This window comes from Talpa europaea, assembly GCF_964194135.1.
Source record: "Talpa europaea genome assembly, chromosome: 8".
Lineage (NCBI taxonomy): Eukaryota > Metazoa > Chordata > Mammalia > Eulipotyphla > Talpidae > Talpa > Talpa europaea.
Window position 1 is genome coordinate 96530073 of NC_140075.1, and position 20880 is coordinate 96550952.

Here is a 20880-nt window from a genome sequence, read left to right on the forward strand (position 1 = left end):
CCTAGACAGCTCCCTCATTTGTATCTGCGACTACCTAAGAATGTATTTTCTTTGCACTCATCAAAATAATTCTGGGCCTTTGGGGCTAGGGGACTAAGGGAGCAAGGAATCCAAATTCATTATCTCCTGAGGTAGTTCTGAAGCAGTGCTGAGCTGTCAGCTTTTAAACCTCTTTGTCTTAGGAACAACCTGTACTCTGGTACATTGTAAATCAACACCCTCAGTCGCCTTTGTGTAATGAATTTGGACTTTTGTGCAGCAGCTGAGGAAGAACCTCTTTTTTTTTTAATTATAAATTTTATTTTTATATTCCCCATACAATTGCAACCCCCTTATTTTGACCCCAATCCCTCCCCTCCTCACTCCCCACCCCCCATAGAGTGTCTCTGGTTCATAGTTGTTTGTTGATTTTGATTTTCACTTTCTTATAGTTATTCTTTTTCCTGTCCCTTATTTAAGTTTTCTAGATTCCTGCTATGAGTGAGACCATCCAATATTTTTCTTTTTCTTTCTGGCTTATTTCACTGAGCATGATCCCTTCCAGCGCCATCCATGTTGCTGCAAATTGCATGTGTTGATCTTTTTTGAATGCGGAGTAATATTCCATGGTGTATATGTACCACATCTTCTTGATCCAGTCATCTATTTTTGGGCATTTGGGTTGTTTCCAAAGCTTAGCTATTGTAAACAGTGCTGCTATAAACATAGGGGTGCAGGCGCTCTTTGGAATTGATGTTTCTGTGTCCGAAAAGAACCTCTTGAGAGGTAGTGAGGTGTGGCTGCCTGCCAGCCTGCAGCACTCATCCGTGTTGCTGGTTCAGTCTGTACAGCCATGTATGATGGAGTGGTAGCTTGAGTTTCTGCACCTGAATTTTGTAAAGATGAGTTAGAAATGGAAAAATGGCATTGCTTATGATAGCTACAAGAAAGTTAGTTTTTCTAAAGAAAAGATTTCAAAATTCAGCGGAATGTGCCAGAAGTGGGGACTCAATAGCTGTTGAACACTCCCTGACAGTAAATCAGCAGTCCCACTCAATTGTGAATAGTAAAATATACACAGAATTAAGGGATAATATATAAAATATCCAAATTATATTATTCAAGACTCTATATAAAGAGTGTATAATTAGGCATTTTATGATCTTGTTTGACTTCCTGAGAAAATATGATTTCCTTATAATATGTAAATCTATTATTTGATTTTGGGTGCCCTTTTCAGAGAAATGGGGGACCACCTGTAACCTTGTTCTAAGAATCATACAAAACAGACCATTTTATAAGTGTTAAAGGCCTTTCCAGAACTGTGAGAGTCTGTGCTCTAGAATACGTTCCTCTTTGAGCTACTCTCTTGATCTATTGCCTTAACGCCTATGTTATGTACTCATTTATGTGCTAATTTGCCATCTTTCCATTTAAATATTAACCAAGACTTTAAGGTAGGGCTCCCATTTAAAACACTAGGTAGCTCAAATATTGCTAGCCTTCTTTACTTGGTAAGCCCCAAGTTTGGGTTGAAAAAGAGAAAACCAAAAAAAATAAAGTATCTCCTAGATAGACTGAACTTTTTCATATTCCCCAGTCTCTGTCCCCAACTTTGTGGATATAGAGCTGTGGGTATGTGCTTTCAGCAGCTAAGTTTTAAAGAAAAAACAACCAAACCTCCCACAGCAGGGTACCATTATAATAGAGAGAAGACTTTAATGATAGCAGTATTTTAGGCTCCCCCCATGCCTGGCTGGCCATGGCATGGAGTTGATAAGCATACAGTGTCTTTCATACTTGCCATTAAAACATGTTAATTAAGAGAATTCAGCTGTGGCACCAGCTGGGGATGTCTGGCTTTGTGGAAGATTGCAATTAGATGCTTTATTTTCAGTTTTCTTTTTTCCCCTTTCAACTTTGGTGGAATGCCTATGAGTGTAAGGGCTTTTAGTCTCAGCAGTATAAATACTTTAATGTGCCTAATTATGTAATCATACACTTATACTCATCTGTGTATACACACACATGGTTTTGTGGATTTTTATCCCGTTTTCTAGTACATGAAACATCATTGCCTGTTTTTTCTTGGTATGGTGGAGCCAGACCCTTCCATACATTGTGTAGGAAGCAGAGGCACCTAGTGATTTTCTGATTATGACCTGTACTCTGCCCCTCCCCTGCTTGACCCTTTTGTGAGCAGGTTCTTTTTCTTTCAAATAATTAGCATCTCAATAGTTTCCTAGCAAAGTCAAGGTAATTTAAATAGAATTGGACTTTATAATACTGTATCTTTTCTTTAATTTGCAAGTGCAGTCTTTCAGAGTGTGTAGTGTTATTTTTCCCAGTCCTCTGTTCTAGGCAGGCGTGGAGCATGAGTCTGGACATGAGAGCTCATGCATGCAGGCACAATGAGAGCCATTGATTTCTGGCATTCAGCTTGTGCAAAGAGGTCCTGTGGCCCCAGCTGTTAGAGCCAGGACCTGGGAGCAGCTGCTTTCTGAGACCCAGTCCTCTAGGGATAGACCATCTGCCGCCATGTGAGCGAGCCCTGGGAAAGACATTGACCACAAGATACCTTTGTATTCCTTTTGTCTGTCCCAGTCCCTCCTGTTCTTTCCTCCACCACCCCACCAAGGCAAATTCAAGAAGCATGATGAATCTGCACTGGAAAATTCATATGGCTTTCGCCCCATCCTCTCCCTGTCTGCACTCCACCATACCAGCACACATAGTTCCATTGGAAAATAGTTTCCAGAGTACACAGGCAAATATTGTATGACTGGCTTCTTCAGTTGAATTAGTACTGTGGAGCAGCAACTCATTTTGTTATGAATAATATCAGAAGGGCTCTTTAAAAGTCTCATTTTATGAAAGAGTTTTCATTTCCTAATCCTGTATTCAAGGCCCTCCCTCTTCTGGTGTCAGTCTGATTTTCTAAGTTTCCTCCTATCTCCTGGTAAACCTTGGAAATATTTATTGCTTTCCGTGTACACCCTACCTTATCTTTCTCCGCCTTTGCTCATGCCTGATACCCCCCCTGCCATCTCCCCCTGCCAGTCACAACCCCACAGTCAAAGCTTTTATCCCATGACTACAGTCCTACTTCCCCCTAAAGAAACGACCATTTCTTCCATCATTTCTGACTTTTTCCCATTGGATTCATCGTCTTCAGAACTTCCTGTTGTAGCCCATATTGATTTCTACCATGTGTCTTTTATGATCATTTATTAGATAGTAAACTTCCAGAGAGTAGGGCCTGTGTATTTTTCATTTTCTTGCCCTTCTTCCCCCATTGCCTGCGACAGCACTTCGGTACCTCCCAAAAACTTTGAAAGAATGAATGGAAAAATGTAATCTTTCAAATGAACCCTGGGAGATAGGGTAGATTTTACTATTATTATAACCTGGCTGGAGCTCATTATCTTTATCCCCAAAGAAAATAAAATCTCCTTAGGGAAAGAACCATATATTACTTGCTCTTGAATTTCTAGTACCAACCAGGCACATAGAACGTGTGCAGTAGATATTTGTTGAATTAACAAAGGATTTCCTATAAGGAAAGCGAAACAAGAGAGTATAAGAATCAACACTTGTAAATGTTTTTTACTCTCTTCTGGACAAAGGTTAATGAACTTTTTTTTTTACACCCACTTCTTGGAAGATAGAGAATTAAAAGATGTTTTCTGTGCTACCTGTGCAACACATTTGGACGCAAATTATCTTCTGATGTACAGAATGTGTGGGGATATCTTCTGGGGATATCTCATACTCAGGTCACTGACGAGTGGCTTGCCAAAGTCAAGGGTCCACAGACTGAGAGAAGCCAGGGGAGAAGACAGGAGCATCGACCTCACTGTGAGACTCTACCCCGTCAGCCTTGGTCAGGCCTAAGTCTCACTAGTCAGTGTATTGAGGTCACTGTGTTTTAATGATCAAGGAGACAGTATGCTGGAACCAGGCTGATAAATATACAGGCCAGACTCAAATGTGTGTGGGAGGCAGTGATTCCAGACATGTGGTAAAGTAGTTTGAGGGCCAGGCACCCTGATTAGACATTGTGGCAGGTTTGCATGGATTCCTGTTGTTTTAAAAAACCCTTTTCAAAGGCTTATGTATAACTTCCTCAGAAAAAAACTTGTAGGATGGATTCACAGGAGGTGAGAGGTTCCCTGCTATCTGGGAGGCCGAGAGAAATCTGCAGGAGTGTTCTGTGGAGCACAACCCTTTGACTGACCTTCCTAAACCCATATGGTCCAGAACTGTAGAAACACTCAAATGGTAGAAAAGTAAAAAAAAGTCCCCTGGGTTTATTCATCTCCTCACTGCTCTTGGTCAGCTGATGGTAGCACAGGGTGACATTCCCCTTCTAGGAGGAACAGAGGAAGCCAAGAAAGACCAGCTGCTTTTCTTCTGGTGGCATGTGAGACTTGGTCATTTTTGGCTTTATCTACCCATGTTCATTTGTCACAGTGTTCTGTACTTGTTGGTTCAGAGGTGATAAAGAAAAGGCCTGCAACCCTGAAAACTTCCATTTCCCTGGTCTCACCCCAAAACTTTTCCTTTTATTGCTCCAGGCCTGATGCAAGCACCCCAGAATGTGCAGGGCTCACTTCATGCCTGCTTAGACTTGTGGTCTGAGAGTTATACCTTCTTGTCACAAGGAGACGCAATCACATCTCTTTCTTCAGATAAGACGTTCAAACTTTTATTCCTCAGTTACTGGTGTTTGGCTAGTTTTAGGCAGGTGTTTTAGGACATCACCTCAGCAGATTTCTCCCACCATCTGTAATTGAAGTTTACCAGTTATTTCCTTTCACTCTTTGCAGTTACATATGCCTGTGAAGCAACTGGTGGAAGCAGAAAGCTCTCTGACTCACTGTTGGGTAGTACATGGCAGCAGTTGTTTATTTCATGCTTCGACAGAGACACCCCAGCAATCCTGAGCTTTGAGTAGAAAGGCAGCCCATTCTGCATTAATGGCAACTTTCTTTTCACATATTTCTCATGGAAGACATACCTTCTCCCACTTGCAGAGTTGTTTCTTGTGACCCTTAAATAGCTCTATTGTTTGCAGTGCTCAGAGATTAGTGAAGGAAACTGTCTGTCTTGCTCCCCTGCCTTTCCTGGAAAAATGTGGCCCCACTTGAGATAGGAACTGGCTTCTCTGGGCTCAAGTAAACTCACCAGTCCACATTCTTCTGTAAACAGGAATTATTGTAACTTTTGTCTAGATGTTTTCCACCCCCATACTATACTTTTGTAGCTCTTGGTGTAAAATTTTCTAGTGGCATCTGTAATCAAGGAACTTCCCTATAATAGAAGGTAAACTAAAGTTTGAATCCAGACTCTAATATTTAGTAGCTGTTGTAACCCTCAGGCCATTACTAAATTTTTCAGTCTTCTTTCCTCTGAACTAATTTTGATCCCATCTTTCTCATAGGGCAAGAGTGCCCAATGTAATGTCTCATAATAAATGTTAATTCTCTTCATCACTTCTACCCTATTGGACAATGGAGATCATTACATTTGTTTTCAGTGTTTTCGGAGGCTTCCTCTCTCCTCTGCGTACATGGCACTGGGCTTGGATTAGGCCTTACCATTTGATGTTAGAATTAGAAATGAAACCACAGCTCTGACCTTTGTACCCAAGAGTCCAACTCTGTTTTAAACTTCAAGCCAGACTCCTAAGTTAATTATTATCCTTCATCATTACCCTTCTGAGTTTGGACAGTGCCTTAAGCAGCTGACCTGAGCCTTCTAATCCTGATGACCAGCAGGCATCCTCCTGGAGGTGGGGAATTGTGTGTCTGTGTGTGGGGAGGGGGTAGGTGGCAGGGAACAAACACACATGCTTAGTTAGAATGATAGGGTATGATAGGGTGGAGGACATGAGACCAGGAAGTAGCAGTGCTGATGAGAAAAAAAATAAACATTGTCTGCTTTCTCTTAACCCTTAACTACTACTCTCAAGCACATAGTAATATTTGTTAATACACATGGAATAGCCAGACTCCTTAGGTCTGTGCTTCCTAGCTCTACCCACCATCATGGGAGTGTGATTATGGTACAGCTACCTAGGCTCTGCTCTGTATCACTGCACTGGATGGGGGCCTTCAGACCCCGAGTGACCCAGGCCTGGAGCAGTAGGGTGAAAAAGAATGGTCTTTTTGCAGGACACGAGCAGGGGTCAGCCTGTTACCCTGTGCCCCTGGCTGTGAGAACAAGAGGAGATGAAAGGGTAGCATGCTATGTAGAGTGCATATGTCAGTCAAGAGTAGCCCTTTGTCTTCTAGAAAGGAAGTGGGGAAGGGACTGGTATATTTTACTGAGCTAGAGCAAGGAGAGACAAAGCAAGATCTATCCCTGCTCTGCCAATCTCCTCTCCAGATATCCAGAAGTTTCTGAAACAGTCCCATTTTTTTTCTTTTGCCAAAGTCTTTGCCCTCCTCCATTCTAAAAGCAGAGGTAAGGGTTAGTTTTCTATGTGAAAAATTTATCAATGCCTGATATGTGCCAGGCTGATGCAAGATACTTTTAGGTTCGCAGTTTTAGTAGTCCTCGCAAACACTTCGTAGAGATGGGTATGGCTGTTTGGAGTAAGGTTCAGAAGAGCTCAGGCAGTTGACAAGGTTGCAGATCACGTCTGTAGGTCAAACCCAGATTGTTCTGTCTGACACCTAAGACCATGCTTTGCCCTTTGGTGACCATATCCTATTAGGTTAGGAGTATATTTTCACAGTTGGATATGACATGAGACATAAGATGTGCTATGCACAGTGATTTTCTTTGCTCTAACCTGTACTTGACTCTTCTGAAGAGTTAAATATCTAGAAATTAACTAAGGAGATATGAAGGATTTATACAGCAAAAATCGTAAGACACTACTAAAAGATACAGAACAAGACATAAAGAGATGGAAACGTATTCCATATTCATGAACAGGAAGAATTAATACAGTCAGAATGACTACTTTACCAAAAGTAATACATAAATTTAATTCAATCCCTATTAGAATTCCGATGATGTTATTCAAGGAACTAGGGGGAGAAAGTAATTTATATGAATCGTGAAAGACCCTTGAATAGCTAAAGCAAAAAATAAAACAAACAAAAATAACAGGGAACAGAATCAAAAGCCCAGAAATCCACATACATACATACATATCAATACCTAATTTGAAATGTGGGCAAAATTTTACAAGGCAAATCCATTTTCTACTAGCTATTTACTATCTACCAGAGTCTATGCCAAGAATAGGGGTTATAAAATGAGTAGAGCAAACGTTTGTGCTAAGCTTAGGTGGGTGGGTGGGGTTAGTGGAGAGATGGGGGAAGAATGGACGTTTGAGAAAGTAGTTAGAGACAATAGAGAGGGGTAAAGAAGATGTATGGGAACACAGAGGAAAAATTAAACTATTGTTACTGACCACATCTTTTTTGTTGTTGTTGTTTTAAAGATTTATTTATTTACAGGGTACAAGCCAGAGGTGTGGGGGAGGGGGTGGGGTGAGAGGATTCAGCAGGCTCAGAGCGGGGAACAGAACAGGCGGGTTGATCGAAATACACTGCTGAGCGGAGCAGCGGGAGAAGCAGGAGAGGTCTGCTTCGCCGTGTGGGTTTCTCCCTGGCTGGCCGGGGATGGAACTCATGCTGCAGAGGCTGTGGATTGCTTCATAGTGTGGTGCCCAACCTCCTGTTCCACCAGGGAGGCCCACTGACCACTTCTTGTATAACAGATCCAAATACTGGGTGCTTTACCAGCATGATTGTGATTAATCTGCATAGCAACCCTGTGAGGTAGATACCTTTAGTAACCCCATTTTTATATATGAGGGAACTGAGAAACAAGAGGATCTGCCCAAGCCCGCACAGGGTCGTCAGATCAGTACTAACCTGGCTGTTGTTGCTTCAAGGCTCACTGTGGGTTGGGTACTTCTCTGATAGTTCTCTTTGGTGTAGTGTCGGAGCAGGCGACCTTGGAACTACATCTTGAAAGATGGGTGGGGTTCCAGGTGACGCATGTGCTTTCAGGTCAGAGGAGAGAAACAGCAGTTCTTTCTGAATGACTAAGGACTTTGGTGACTGCTTCCAGTGACAAGAGTTTTCATGTTTGGGACCGGGTGCAATAAAGAAAACATTCCTCCCCCTTGTTGGCTCTGAAAGCATTTCCCCTCTTGTGAGATTGGAGAGAGTAAGCAAGCAGCTCAGACCTAAAATAATATGGACAGGTTCCGCAACCAGAGCAGTGCTCGGCCCTGGCCTCTCCTAGGAAAATGACCACGGGGGTCCTGCAGGAGTTGCAGCTGGGAGTCTGAGCTTCAGGTGGTAGCTCTAGGTGGTTTCTCCCAGTCCTTTCCCCTGCCCCAGGGCCACACCCTGGGAGAGGTTTGAGCTAATGCCTACTGTTCTCCCTCCCCCCTCAGAGTGTGAGAAGTTCTCATGAGAAAAGGGATCCTGGTTGCACAATGGGCTTCCTGTCTGCCTGCTGGGGAGGTTTGTCTTAGAGGCAAGGAAGGTTGTAAATGGCATGAGAAATGTCTCTTCCTTCTCAGTGAAGCTTGTTTTAGATTGTGGACTGTTTGAGTGGGGGTCAGGAAGGCAGAAAGCTTGGGAGAGCAGGAACTGAAGCAGCCTTGGGTATCTCTTGAGTAATTGAACTCCTCCTTCCTGTTTCCCTGCTCCCACCACATGCCCTAGTCAGGAATCTGCCCCAGCCGATGCAGTTGCTTATGCAGACAGGATGCTTCTCAAACTTCTCACACCCTGTGCTCAATTCAAAAACCACAGTGGCTGTTGAACTTTCGTGAATGAATCTGGAATAGCTAGCTACCTGACTAACTTTAGGCAGATTTGCTGAAAGAGACCTCAGTGGTCATCTGGTTTAGTGTGCTGTGAACTAAACTCAGCCGCATAGAGACGAGTGTCCACAGCAGCTGCCAGATTGTCTTTGTCACTGGGCTTCCCTCTCTGTGGCTCCCTTTCCTGAGTACAGCTATGGACGGAGAAGTAGACCCAAAAGGGTCCACTGTTACTGCCCAGTGCCATGGAGTAGGAAGTCAGCCTCCCTCGGTTCAAATCCTAACTGTGCCCCTTACTAGCTGGGTGACCTTTGACAATTTTTTTTTAAAGATTTATTTATTTATGCATACAAGAGTTGGTGTGCAGGCCAGAGGTGTAGGAGGTGAGAGGATTCACCAGAGACAGGGTGGGGAGCAGAACAGGTGGATCCACTGAAATACACTGCTGTGAGGGGATCAGTGGGCGAGACAGGAGAGGTCTGCTGTACCATGTGGGTCAGCTCCCTGGCCAGCCGGGGATTTGAACTCGTACTGCAATAGCTGCAGACAGCTTCATAGTGCTGACGCTTAACCCCTTGCGCCACTAGGGAGGCTCTAACAAGTTTCTTAACTTCACTTAATCAGTTTGCTCATCTGTATAGTGTTGTAACATGTTTCTTACAGGGATTTTGTGAAGTTTAAATAAGTCGTACATGTAAAGTACTTAGGCTAGTGCTTGGCATTTAGTAGGTGGTCAGTAATTACTGAGCTGTTTTTACAGAGATTTTTTTAAGGAGGCCTCAGAAAAAACCTCCTCACTCTCGTAAGATGTGATCATTCACCCTTTCTTATGTCCAAAAAATGAACATTTGAGTATCTTTTTTTTCTCTGTTTCACCCCGCTGTTTCTCTGGCTCTCTCTGCTCCTAACAAACCATTGAGGGCTAAAAGTAGAACTTGGACCTTCATCTATCAAGAAAGAGTTTTGAGAGCAAGCACATTAACTGTGCTTTTTAAATCAACCTGAAAGAACTGTGCTACCTTCTTTCCACATCTCACCTCTTAGCCCCAGCCAGGGTACAGTTCTGAACCCTTTCCACTGTTTTCAGATCTCCAGGCTCCTCCAGTGCCTCCCACACACACTTGTTCTCCACTGAGGATCTGTGCTGTTCAGCACAACAGCCACAGCTGCAAGTGGCCATGGAGAACCTTGAAATACAGTTATTCTGACTAGAGATGTGCTGTAAGTGTAAAGACTTAGGAAAAAAATAATCTAAAATAGGGCCTCCCCGGTGGCACAGCGGTTGAGCGCTGGGCTGCAAAGCTGCCGGCTGCCTCTGCAACACCGGTTCAATCCCCGGCCGCCGGCAAGGGTCCCACATGGCGCGCAGACCTCTCCTGCCGCGCCCACTGCTCCCCTCAGCAGTGTATTTCATCAGTCTGCCTGTTCTGTTCTCTGCTCTGGCTCTGGTGAATTCTCTCGCCCTCCTGCGCTTCCGACTATACCCAGTGCTTGTATAAATAAATAAATAAATCTTAAAAAAAGATAATCTAAAATATCTCAACACGTTTTGATGTTTAAAATAACCTCTGTGGCTGTATTATATTTCTCTTGGGCAATGCTGTGCTAGACATGGCATCCATTTATTCCTTCCCTCCCTCATTTTTTGCTGTTTTTCTTTGCCTCGGACTCTTCCTTTCTTCTGGTTACCAGCAGTGCTTGAATGAATACGTGTCTCTGCCTAGAAGGAGACCCCAGGATAACAGAAATGAGCACCTTCTTTGGTTTACTTTGCAGCTCACTGGGTGCTTGTCTGTGTCCTCTTTAGATTGTAAGCTTTTTGAGCGCATAGTGTTATCACATACACCTTTACAGCCCCACCCATTCTAATTTCTTGACGAAATTACCACCACTAGGGACATTCACGGCACTGTTTCAGCTTTGTCCCTTATGACAGTGTCAGTGTGCTGGGTTGGGTTGTTCCCTGAATTCCCAGGAAAGCTTTTCTTCCTGTCATACTTTCTTTTGATACCTTCATTGTGTATTTATTTCTCTGTGCCTCATTGTCTTCTTCTGAATGCTGCCACACTGATTTTAGTTTAAAACTACATTATTTTAAACCTGTGAGCTGGCAGTTTCTTAAGTCCGCAATCACTGTTTTAAGAGTGGAGTTTTCTCGATAACTCTCCTCAGCCAGAACCTCCTTTGTTGAGTCTTTTTAAAATGCACTAGGTATTTAAATGTCTGGTTCTCCTCCTCAAGTTGGTCTTCACACTCCCTGTTCCCCGTTACCACCTTTTAAAGGCCCAAGTATTTGTTCAGTTTGTTAAACAGAACATGACCCCTGGGCCTTTCCTGGAGCTTGTTTTGATTTGCTTTTTATGGAATCTTATAAAAGTTTGTTTTGTTTTAATTTGCTTCTTCCCCCTAAAAGGCTGATTCCCCAAAACAGAAGCAAAACATTTAGAAGGGCTAGTTAAGTGTTCTTGTTGGTTTCTTCCGAGGGTTTTAGGCTGCAGTGACTCACAGCGAGATCATTTTGCATCTTCTCCATCTGCTCCCTCACCCATTGGTTGGACATCTTTCACTGAGAGACTACTGTCCACAGGGCACTCTGCCTGCAGAATTGCTTGCCGCCTCCTGTTGCTCGCTGGCTGTGGGAGTTAAAGGAAAGCAGAGAAGCAAACTATGGCGAATTAATTGATTTTTTTTTCCTGTAAAATTACTGTCTTCTGGTTTTCTCCATCTCTTTTTAACATTTTGCAGCTTTGCCAAATCAGATGAGTTTATCATCTCTCAGAGTTAAGAACAGAGTTTGAAACTCCCTTTGGGGACCTGGGGTTGTCAGAGTGAGCCTAATGCACAGATTAAGTCAACTTCTTGCCCAAAACAGAGACTTCCAGAAGTCGTGAAATGATTTATTTGCTCTCTGGTGTTTTTCCCTTTCCTGTTGACACAGGTTTCACCAAGAGGATCCTCTGGAATCTCTGCCCTTTGCCCAGACTCTCTTATTCTGCTCTTTGACTGGGCAGAAGGACCGTATTTTTCCTACTATTCTTGGTGTTTTAAAATGACCTTGCCTCCCCCCATCCCCCAAGCTTCCTTATGTCCTTCTTTAGACCTGGAGCAGAATGCAATGCTGAATCCATGTAGTTGATTCCTTTGTTTCCTTTGTATGACCTTCATGGATAAATGTGAAGGAGCTTTTGTATAGTTTATTTTGCCACACTTAGGGTTGCTATACTGTTGACATATTCTTAAAGGCTGTCTCTACACCTGCTCCATCTTCTATCAACTTCCACTCTTTCTGTCAAGTTCTGCCCTTCTCATGACTGCTCAAAGGCTCCCGTTTTCCTTTGGATGTGGTATAAATACCTGTTGCAGTCAGGTTCCAGGATGCTTTCATTTCTCTTCATTTGTGTGTGTGTGTGGGGTTAAGTTTTCTTTACTAGACTGTACAGTTCAGCTAAACTGGGCTACTTGATGTTCTCTGGGCTTTACCCTGTATTTTCTTACTTTGATGCATTTGCTTCGAACTACCACGTCCTATCCTGATGAAATAAAACCCCATTTGAAATGCCACTTCCTCCATGAGCCTTTCCTTGTCTTCCACACACAAAATGTGATCTTTCCTGCTTCAAGATTCCTCTCTTGTGCCACCAAGCACGTTCTCTGAGATGTACCAGAATATTCTGTATGTAGGATATCTTTGGGAGAATACTGAAGAAGCTGGAGTACTGCCTTTGGGAAAGGAATTCAGTGACTAGGGGACAGGTGAAGGACTTTTCATATCCTTCTAACTTTTTGGATTTTATACTGTGTGTCCATATTTTATGTGTGTACTTAACTGTCATGTCCCTGTTTAACTACAGGCACTGGAAACCATGCTTGTCTTTTTTAACCTTTTTCAGAGCATAGCAGTGGTCCTCCACAGTGATGAATAAATATTAGTTGAATTGAAATGAAATTGAATTGCAAGTCACTTTACAGGCCTTGCTTTTTTCACTTATAAAAAATGAGTGTTGGGTGACCTGCAAGGTCCCAGTCAATGAGTCCGTGAAGATGTGGGCTTTATGGCAGAAATACTCAGCAAAGCAGGAGTGACTTCACAATCAGCAGCTCTTTCCCCAGAGCATCTTTCCCAGCACTTTGGACCTGTGAAGGGGTCCTGCCTTCCCTGGGGAGCTGCCTGGGTCTCTTGCACCTTGTTGCCCTGAACAAAACTGAGAATATGTAAAGGGTAACGCAATTTGTTGAGTTTTTAGAAATTTGCCTGGCCAGCTCTTTGAACTACTTGGCCAGAGTTTAAAGATGCACCAGAGTGGGTATTTCTCTCTCTCCTGTTCAAGACTTTGGGGATGGTGGGTAGTGTGGGAAGAGTCTGAAGGTGTGTCCTTAGGACCAAGGGGGCTTATATAGGCTATTTACTAGTTTCAGAAAAACTGCCCAGATTCCTGGATCCTGTGGCTCCTACCCCAGCTTTGTTTTGTTTAAATCTTTTTAAAAATACAGTCTTTTTTCCCTGTTTGAATGATAAGCAGCTTGAGGGCAGGGCACCATCATCTCTTTTAACTTGGCATCCAACCCTTGGCTTGGCTGGCAGTCAGCTTGCTTAATAGCAGTTTGTAGGTTGAAGGAAGTGGTGTTTGGTGAGAGGCTGGAAGGGCACATCTGCATGAGAGAGTGGTGGGCGTCCTCTGAGTGGGAAAGCACCTTATCAGACAGTCCAGAGACACTGTCGTCTGGCGCCCAGTCCCTCCAGGTTGTCAGAGGAAGTGAAAAAAAGGCAACAGTTGTGATTCTTATACTGCTCCTGGAGGTGAAGTATTAGGGGGAAAGGATGTCCTGAGCTAATCCCATGCAGGCATTATGGACCCCACCCCCACTCCAGACCAAAGCCATCAGGACATTGGGAAAGACAAATCCCGTCACCACCAAAGGGAAGGTGGCTGGGACCTGAGGGTGGAGTTAAGCAGCCAGGTGTGGTATAAAAATCAAACATGTGGGCCTTGGGGGTCGCTCTCATGCTCGCCTCCTGGCTTCACGGCTCCTGGCTCGCGGCCAGCTCTCAGGGTGCCCATTTGGGATTCCAGATCGGCGGATCGGGTAGGATGCATTTAAAACTTTGTCTCCCACTTTTCTCCGTGAGTTGTACATTTCCTCATTTGCCCCTTGTAAATAAACCTTTATTAACCTTTCGCGTGTGCCTGCAGTAGAGCATTGATAAGTCCTTTTAAGCGCGCGGGTGAGGACCCACAGTCAGGTACCCCGTTTTATATCAGGGCTGCCCTGTAATAGAAGCACTGTCTAAAGGTGGAAAGAGCCCAGGTGGAATAGAATCAGAACTTGGCTCTGCCATAAGACAGAAGGTAAAGGTGCTTTTAAACACATTCAGTCCTGCCTGAATGAAAAATGTGGGATTTACTATGGCATAGAGGTTGGTGATACCAGTGACTACTGCTCTGGTGAGGGAGTGGAGGTGCACGGGGCACTTGGGAAGTCTCTGGGCCTCTGAGGCCCAGATGGCATATTGTTATCTGATGGAGTTCATTCTGGTATTGATGCTGGAGGCTTTCCTCATGCAGGTTACCAGCAGTTCACTACTTTTCACTGATACATTGTGGGTTTTAGTAGGTTTTATTGAAATATAATACGTTTTAGATGTCTGTAAGTTCAAGACTTTAGTCAGAATTTACTGTTCACCCATGGATATAGTTCTGAGGTACAGTTGGACAGTTGGGGTGGGGCGGGGCGGAGTAAGGAGAAATGTTGCAAACAGCTGAACTGCTCCTATCAGCATGTTTCTCTCTGACAGTGGCAACCTGAATTGGCCAACAGCCTTTGCAGGCAACTGGCTCTTTGCTCCTGTGTTTCTGGTTGAAGCCTTCAGAGCTGTCCTCCGCTGTGCCATTGACAGATGCGCACTGGGAAACCTCACCATTGTATCTCTGCTCTTTCTGTCTTTGCAGTGTGTTCCCTGCCCCCGGAGCCAGAGAATGGTGGCTACATCTGCCACCCCCGGCCCTGCAAAGACCCCCTGAACTCAGGCAGCGTCATCGAGTACCTGTGTGCTGAAGGCTACATGTTGAAGGGTGATTACAAATACCTGACTTGTAAGAATGGCGAATGGAAACCAGCCATGGAGATCAGCTGTCATCTCAACGAGGGTCAGTTTGGCCAATTGCTGTTGGAGTTCTGCTTTCTTTTAATTCATGGGAAGTGGCACCCCCTTCCTCCAGAACACCCTGTGTTGTGGGGTAGTATAGCTCCTTTTTGATGACCACAGCCTCCCTTCTTTCGGGGAATCTGTGTCTTTGTGAAGGACAGTAGGGTTGCTGGTGTGTGTCCAACGGTGTTTTCAAGGGAATCACTGAGGGGCTTGGTGCCTTTATCAAGGCACCACTTCTGTTTTGTAAAGTCCCTTTGATGCCTGGGATCTCTTGTTTGCCTGACCAAGTGCAGTGACCTTTGGCTGTGTTCTGCTAACACATGAGCATGATGTTAACACCTTCTATAGTAGCTCTTTTATGTTATTTTTTTTCCTTGAATGGAAATGGACTGTTTTATTATGGAACTACAATCCAGCTGCTGCCTCCCCCCCACTGCCTTCCCCAGTAGAGCATGACAGGAAAGTTCAGCGGCCTGCAGGAAAGTGTGTCATACAGCCATCTTTGTGCCTTACACTTAGGCTTCCAGACTGTGACATCCCAGAGAAGGGTGGGGACTAGCCTGAGGTTTTATAATTAATGCTACAGGGTCTTAGAACAGGGGATTAGTACAGTTCAGTTCTTATCAGTTTTCCTCCCACACAGGGAGAAACATGAGTGGGACTTAAGATGGTGGGATGGTGGATGTTTATGAACCTGTTATTGAGAATAGGATCACAAGTGGTTTATAAAGGTAAGGTCTCCAGGGGTAGGTGAGTTTATGTGTCAGATGGTCTTCTAAGGCCCTGAAGTGAAGGGAAGTTTAGATTCAGGAATGGGAGAGGGAAATGGCCCCTTCTGTGGTGTGTAAAAGCACACTGCTCATTCAGTCCTAAAGCACCCAGACTGCTTCACGCCTGTTTACGATGCCATGCAGAGGATCCTTGACAAGAACTACTGTGGAGCTCGTGTTCTACATGTTTCAGTACTAAACACTCCTGACAATGACTTGTTTCTGCAGACAAAGATGCGCACACATCACTTGGAGTTCCCACACTCTCCATAGTGGCTTCCACTGCCAGCTCCGTGGCTCTCATTCTCCTCCTTGTGGTGCTGTTTGTGCTGCTGCAGCCAAAGCTGAAGTCGTTCCATCACAGCAGGTGAGCCCAATGGCAGTAGGTGCTGCAGACTTAGTTGTGGGGAACTGGCCTTTGACTGGCAGAGAGTTGCCAATGAGCCTACTAGCTTCTGCTGATCTATGTGTGTCCAGGGGGAGGGTCGAGGGCCCTCCATGTGTTAAACTTATGGATGTGCCTGACACTGTGCTTGTTTTTGCGTATATTAATATTCACAGGACCAGTACAGATAAGGAAACTGAGGCTCAGAGAAGTTAAAGTCATTCACTCAAGACCATCCCTTTAGATGATGACAGAGTTGAGATTTGACCTCACATCTGTCCAACTCCAAAGCCATGTCATTTTCCCTGGTCCTCAAAGTGTGGTTCCAGTAGCAGCATCACCCTGGAAATTTGCTAGGAATGCAGAATTTTACACTCCACCCAGACCAATGGAATACACTCTGGGGCTGAGACCCAGTGATAATGGTTTCACAAGCCCTCCAGGTGATTCTGATGCAGACTCTTGTTTGTGAGCCACAGCTCTGTCCCCCTGCTTCCCAACCCTGGCTACACGTAGAGACCACTGTGGAGCCTTAAAAACAAATACCAGCACCTGGGCCTCCACCCGCAGACATCAGATTTATTTGGTTTCGAGTGGGATCCTGGCTTTAGTGGTGTTTATAAAACTTCCCGGTGGTTTTCATGCAGACGGGATCTGCGACCTCTGCATTATACCATACTGGAATCAGAGGAAGTGATTTTCTTGTTTGTCTTTGTCACTTTCCAGTTGAGTGCATTAGCCTCACATCATCCCAGACTGAAGGGGTGAGGTTGGGAGGGGGATGGCAAATGGGTGCGCTGGCCCTGAGTGGATACCTTAGTGTGTCCTTCTCTCCCAGGCTGTCATGACCTCTGCAATTGCTTAGGTTGCTGTGGCAGCTCCTCATTCTTTCTGAGGAAAATCTTATATTCATTCACAGCCCTTATCAGTCACTGTCGTCGTTCAGAGGCGTGAGGGAACAAACTATTCTGCCTTAAATAAAATGCTCCTGCTTTGGAATTTACAAATAAAGAGCAGGCTATATTCAATCTCTGTGTACTATGTGATTTTTCTTTGTATTTTGTTTTGTTTGGGGGAGGGGCTAGGATAGCAGCTGTTTTTAGTTGTTAAACAGTACAATAAAAAGGATTGAAGAGGAATATTTACTTTAAAGCATTCGCTGTTTTCAAAAAGTCAAGCTGATCTACGTGGCATTTCATCTGAATTAGGGAGGTTTTCCCCCTTATAGTGAACTAGTAAGACTGTTAAAAGTTACCTGCTAATTTTGCCTGACTTGAGTGGAAAGGAAATTTAGTTTTCACTATAGATCCTGTTTAAATTTTGTACTGTGTGTATGTATTCCTTTTTAAAAAAGTTTTATTTTGATTGGCAAAAGTTAAGCATATGCCAGAATACACACTGCTTTCTGTGTCATCTTGCCATCGTTTCCCTTCCTTCCAGAAACTTCTGAACACTTCTTTATATTACCACTTAATGTGATCCTCACAGCATGTATACCATTTGAATTAGATAGTGCGGGTTTAATCTGCAAACACAGATGAGGAAGTTGAGAAGTACTAACACAGTCTAGGGGTAATACGGTCCAACCGTAGACCATATGTCTCCTGATGTGGTGCACTAGGAGAACATAGCATCACCTGTGCAGTGCTCTCAGCAAACGTTGACCTGGATCTAATCCTGAGGAAACAATTAGACAAGTCCAAATTGTAGGATATTGTAGGAAATAGCTGACCATAACTGTAGGAAAAAATGTGAACGTCATGAAAGAAAACCTTAAGTGGGCTGTCCAGATTAAAGGAGATGAAAGAGACAGCACAACTACCTGTACTACATGACCCTTAATTTGGCCCTAGATGCAGATAAACTTGACAGCAGTTGACTTGGATCTATTTTGGATAGTTGGGAAAATTTATATTACAGTATTATACCAGTGTCACATCCCAGCTTCCTCCCTTACCAGCTGTGTGACTGTGGGCAAATAACTTCTCTGAGTCTCATCTGCATTTTTGGCAAATCTCTACCTAGAAGGACTCAGGTCAAGCATTCACTGGGATTAAGTATATAAGCCCTTGTATTGCTCAAAATTGGTTGGTGTTATTGATATTATGGCATTTATTTGTCTCTTTGTTTCCTTTTTCCTTTTTCTTTTCCTCCTCCGGTTGCAGGCGTGACCAGGGCGTATCTGGAGACCAGATCTCCATCATGGTGGATGGAGTCCAGGTTGCACTACCATCATATGAGGAAGCTGTGTATGGCAGTTCTGGTCACTGTGTGCCACCTGCTGACCCCAGAGTACAAATTGTGCTGTCAGAAGGGTCTGGGCCCAGTGGGAGGCATGTGCCGAGGGAGCAGCAGCTGCAGGACCAGGGAGCCTGCTCCTCTGCAGGTGGAGAGGAGGAGACCCCAGGCCAGTCTGGACTATCTGAAGCTCGGGGCTCTCGAGGCTCAGAGACTGTGATGGTGCATCAGGCAACCAGCTCTTCCTGGGTGGCCGGTTCAGGGAACAGCCGACTGGCACACAAAGAAGCCCCAGATTCAGAGAACAGTGACATACAAAGCCTTTTATCCCTCACGTCGGAGGACTACACAGATGGTAAGTGCCCTGTGCTGATCATGAATTATTAGCTGCTCAGGATCCTTGCTGGGAGTGAGGACTATGAGCCTCACTCATAATTGATATATTTGGGGGCAAAGAAAGATAACACCTGGACTACTAGCATAAGATAGGATTTTACCCTTCGAGCTCCAGTGGGGCTTTGGACTCCCTAGGGAGACTTTTCACTATTTTCTGTGAATTTTGGAGTCTCTGAAACTTATTTGTGGCCACAGAGCTGTGCTAAATCAAAGGACAGAAAGCTGGTTGGAGTAGGGGCTAGGTTCTGTCCTTTCATTATGCTCTTTATGTTTCTGAAAGAGCATTTAACTGCTTTTTAAATAGGAGTATGTCAGGTCCTATACTAGTTGGTTTTCTTGCATTATCTCACTTTAACCTCAGAGTATGCACAGATATAGGCATTATATTATTACTGTCCTCATTGTACAGATGAGAAATCTGAGGCTCAAAGAGGGCAAGCCCCTGAGGAAGTGGCTGAACTGGGATTTGAAACCTGATGGATCTGGCTCCAAAGCCTGCATTTATAACCCCACAAGTGCCATGGGGTCTGGATCCTTTGTGGCAAACCAGCACAGAACAAAATTGCCATTTCCTGATACCTCTGCCTTTGCCTGAGCCTGGAGGGTGGAACATGGATATTACTTCTTTCACTTGAAACTACACCTTGGCATGAAATCCCAGTGTGATTCAGGTTGCGGACTAGATACTGCTCTTTTGACAATGAGGACTTCTGTACTTACCAAACCCTCCTAAAAGAACCACAGCAAACTTCATGTTGCTAGGAATCCTGAGCACAGTAAATATCCAAGCTTAGAATATATAAACGCAGAGAAGGTGTAAATTCTTTAATACAGATCATGTTTATAGAATTTCCTGGTTATCAGCTACGTGCTACCTTTTGTCTTAGTGGGATATAGATCTGGCAGGGGGTCATTAAATAGTTGACACAAGCTTAAAATGGAAGCCAGTGACCCCATAGGCAGCCAGCTACACATATTTTGTGTTCACACATGTCAACATGTTTCCAAATACAAATCTCAACCCTTAGTCTTCTTAAGGGACCAAAATGATGCCTGCTCCTCCCTCTCTCCCCCTTGCTACCTTGCTTTGTTCCATGTATTAAACAGGCAGTTTTGAGAGCCCATCTTGTGCCTCTGCATGGATTGTTGGTTATTTGGGAAGATGGAGCCTAAATAATAGATTCATTGTCAGAATGAAGGATCCAGAAACCAAGACTTAGGTTATTAAATTTATTGCCAGTCATGCCTGAGCTAGCAGTCTGTCACAGTAGTACCATAGGAATTCAGGACTCGAGGCATCAGTTTAGCCCCAATGATACATGAGAAGATTGAGACCTAGAGAGGGAAGTGATTTATTCAATACTGCATAGTTGGAGGATGGCTTTAGAGAGGAGGGGGTGCTTCTGCAAGGCTTAGTAACCTCTAGGCTGAGATTAAGGATAGAAAGAGAAGCAACTGGTGCATCCCTGGTGGCCTAGGGGTTAAGTCTCAGCACTATCACCCCTACTGCCTGAGTTTGATCCCTGGTCAGGGAGCTGACCCACATATGGTGCAGCAGACCTCTCCCATCTTGCCCACTGCTCCTCTCAGCAATATATTTCAGTCAGTCTGCCTGTTGTGCTCCTCCCTCTGTCTCTGGTGAATTTTCTTCTCCCCCCTCCACTTCCTGTATCTCTGGCCTACAACCCAGTTCTTCTACACAATAAAAATTAAAAAAAATAAATAAGAGAAATGACCAGCAGAGCTAAGGTGGAGAGAATAAATTAAAGACTGCACGAACTGCAGTGGGATCAGGTGTGTCGCAAAGAGACCCATATGGGATTAACCACTGGGCTTTCCTTTTTTCTCTTCCTGCAGATATCCCACTGTTGAAAGAAGCATGAGGATTGTCATCAGCCTCTCTTCTCCCTGCGATGGTCCTCTCTGCCTTTCCTGCCTCTCCCTGTGGGTTTGAGCACCCTGTACTCCAGCCACCCTGCCCGGATACCTGAGCTGCCACCTGTGTATCTGTGTATCTCTGTATCTCAGAGGGCTTGTAGGCCCACCTTGCTGGAAACTCAAGGAAGATTTTTCGCCATCTGCCTGCTGGACAGCTGGAGGAACAGGCTTTTTCCTGGCCCAGTCTTCCCATCTGTGTTGGGGACATATTTGAATGTGTTAGATC

At 44.3% G+C, this 20880-nt stretch overlaps 1 protein-coding gene across 1 annotated transcript in view; it reads left to right on the forward strand.

The window, feature by feature from the left end:
* SUSD6 (sushi domain containing 6) overlaps positions 1-20599 on the forward strand; it is a gene marked incomplete at its 3' end in the record, with an annotated part of 42358 nt that extends 21759 nt beyond the window's left edge. Inside the window, exons 2-5 of the mRNA XM_084239629.1 lie at positions 14728-14925; positions 15926-16064; positions 18248-18675; positions 20574-20599. Of these exons, the coding sequence (XP_084095755.1) occupies positions 14728-14925; positions 15926-16064; positions 18248-18675; positions 20574-20599 (791 nt within the window). The remainder of the gene's footprint in view (positions 1-14727; positions 14926-15925; positions 16065-18247; positions 18676-20573) is intronic.
* Positions 20600-20880: the final 281 nt, after the last annotated feature.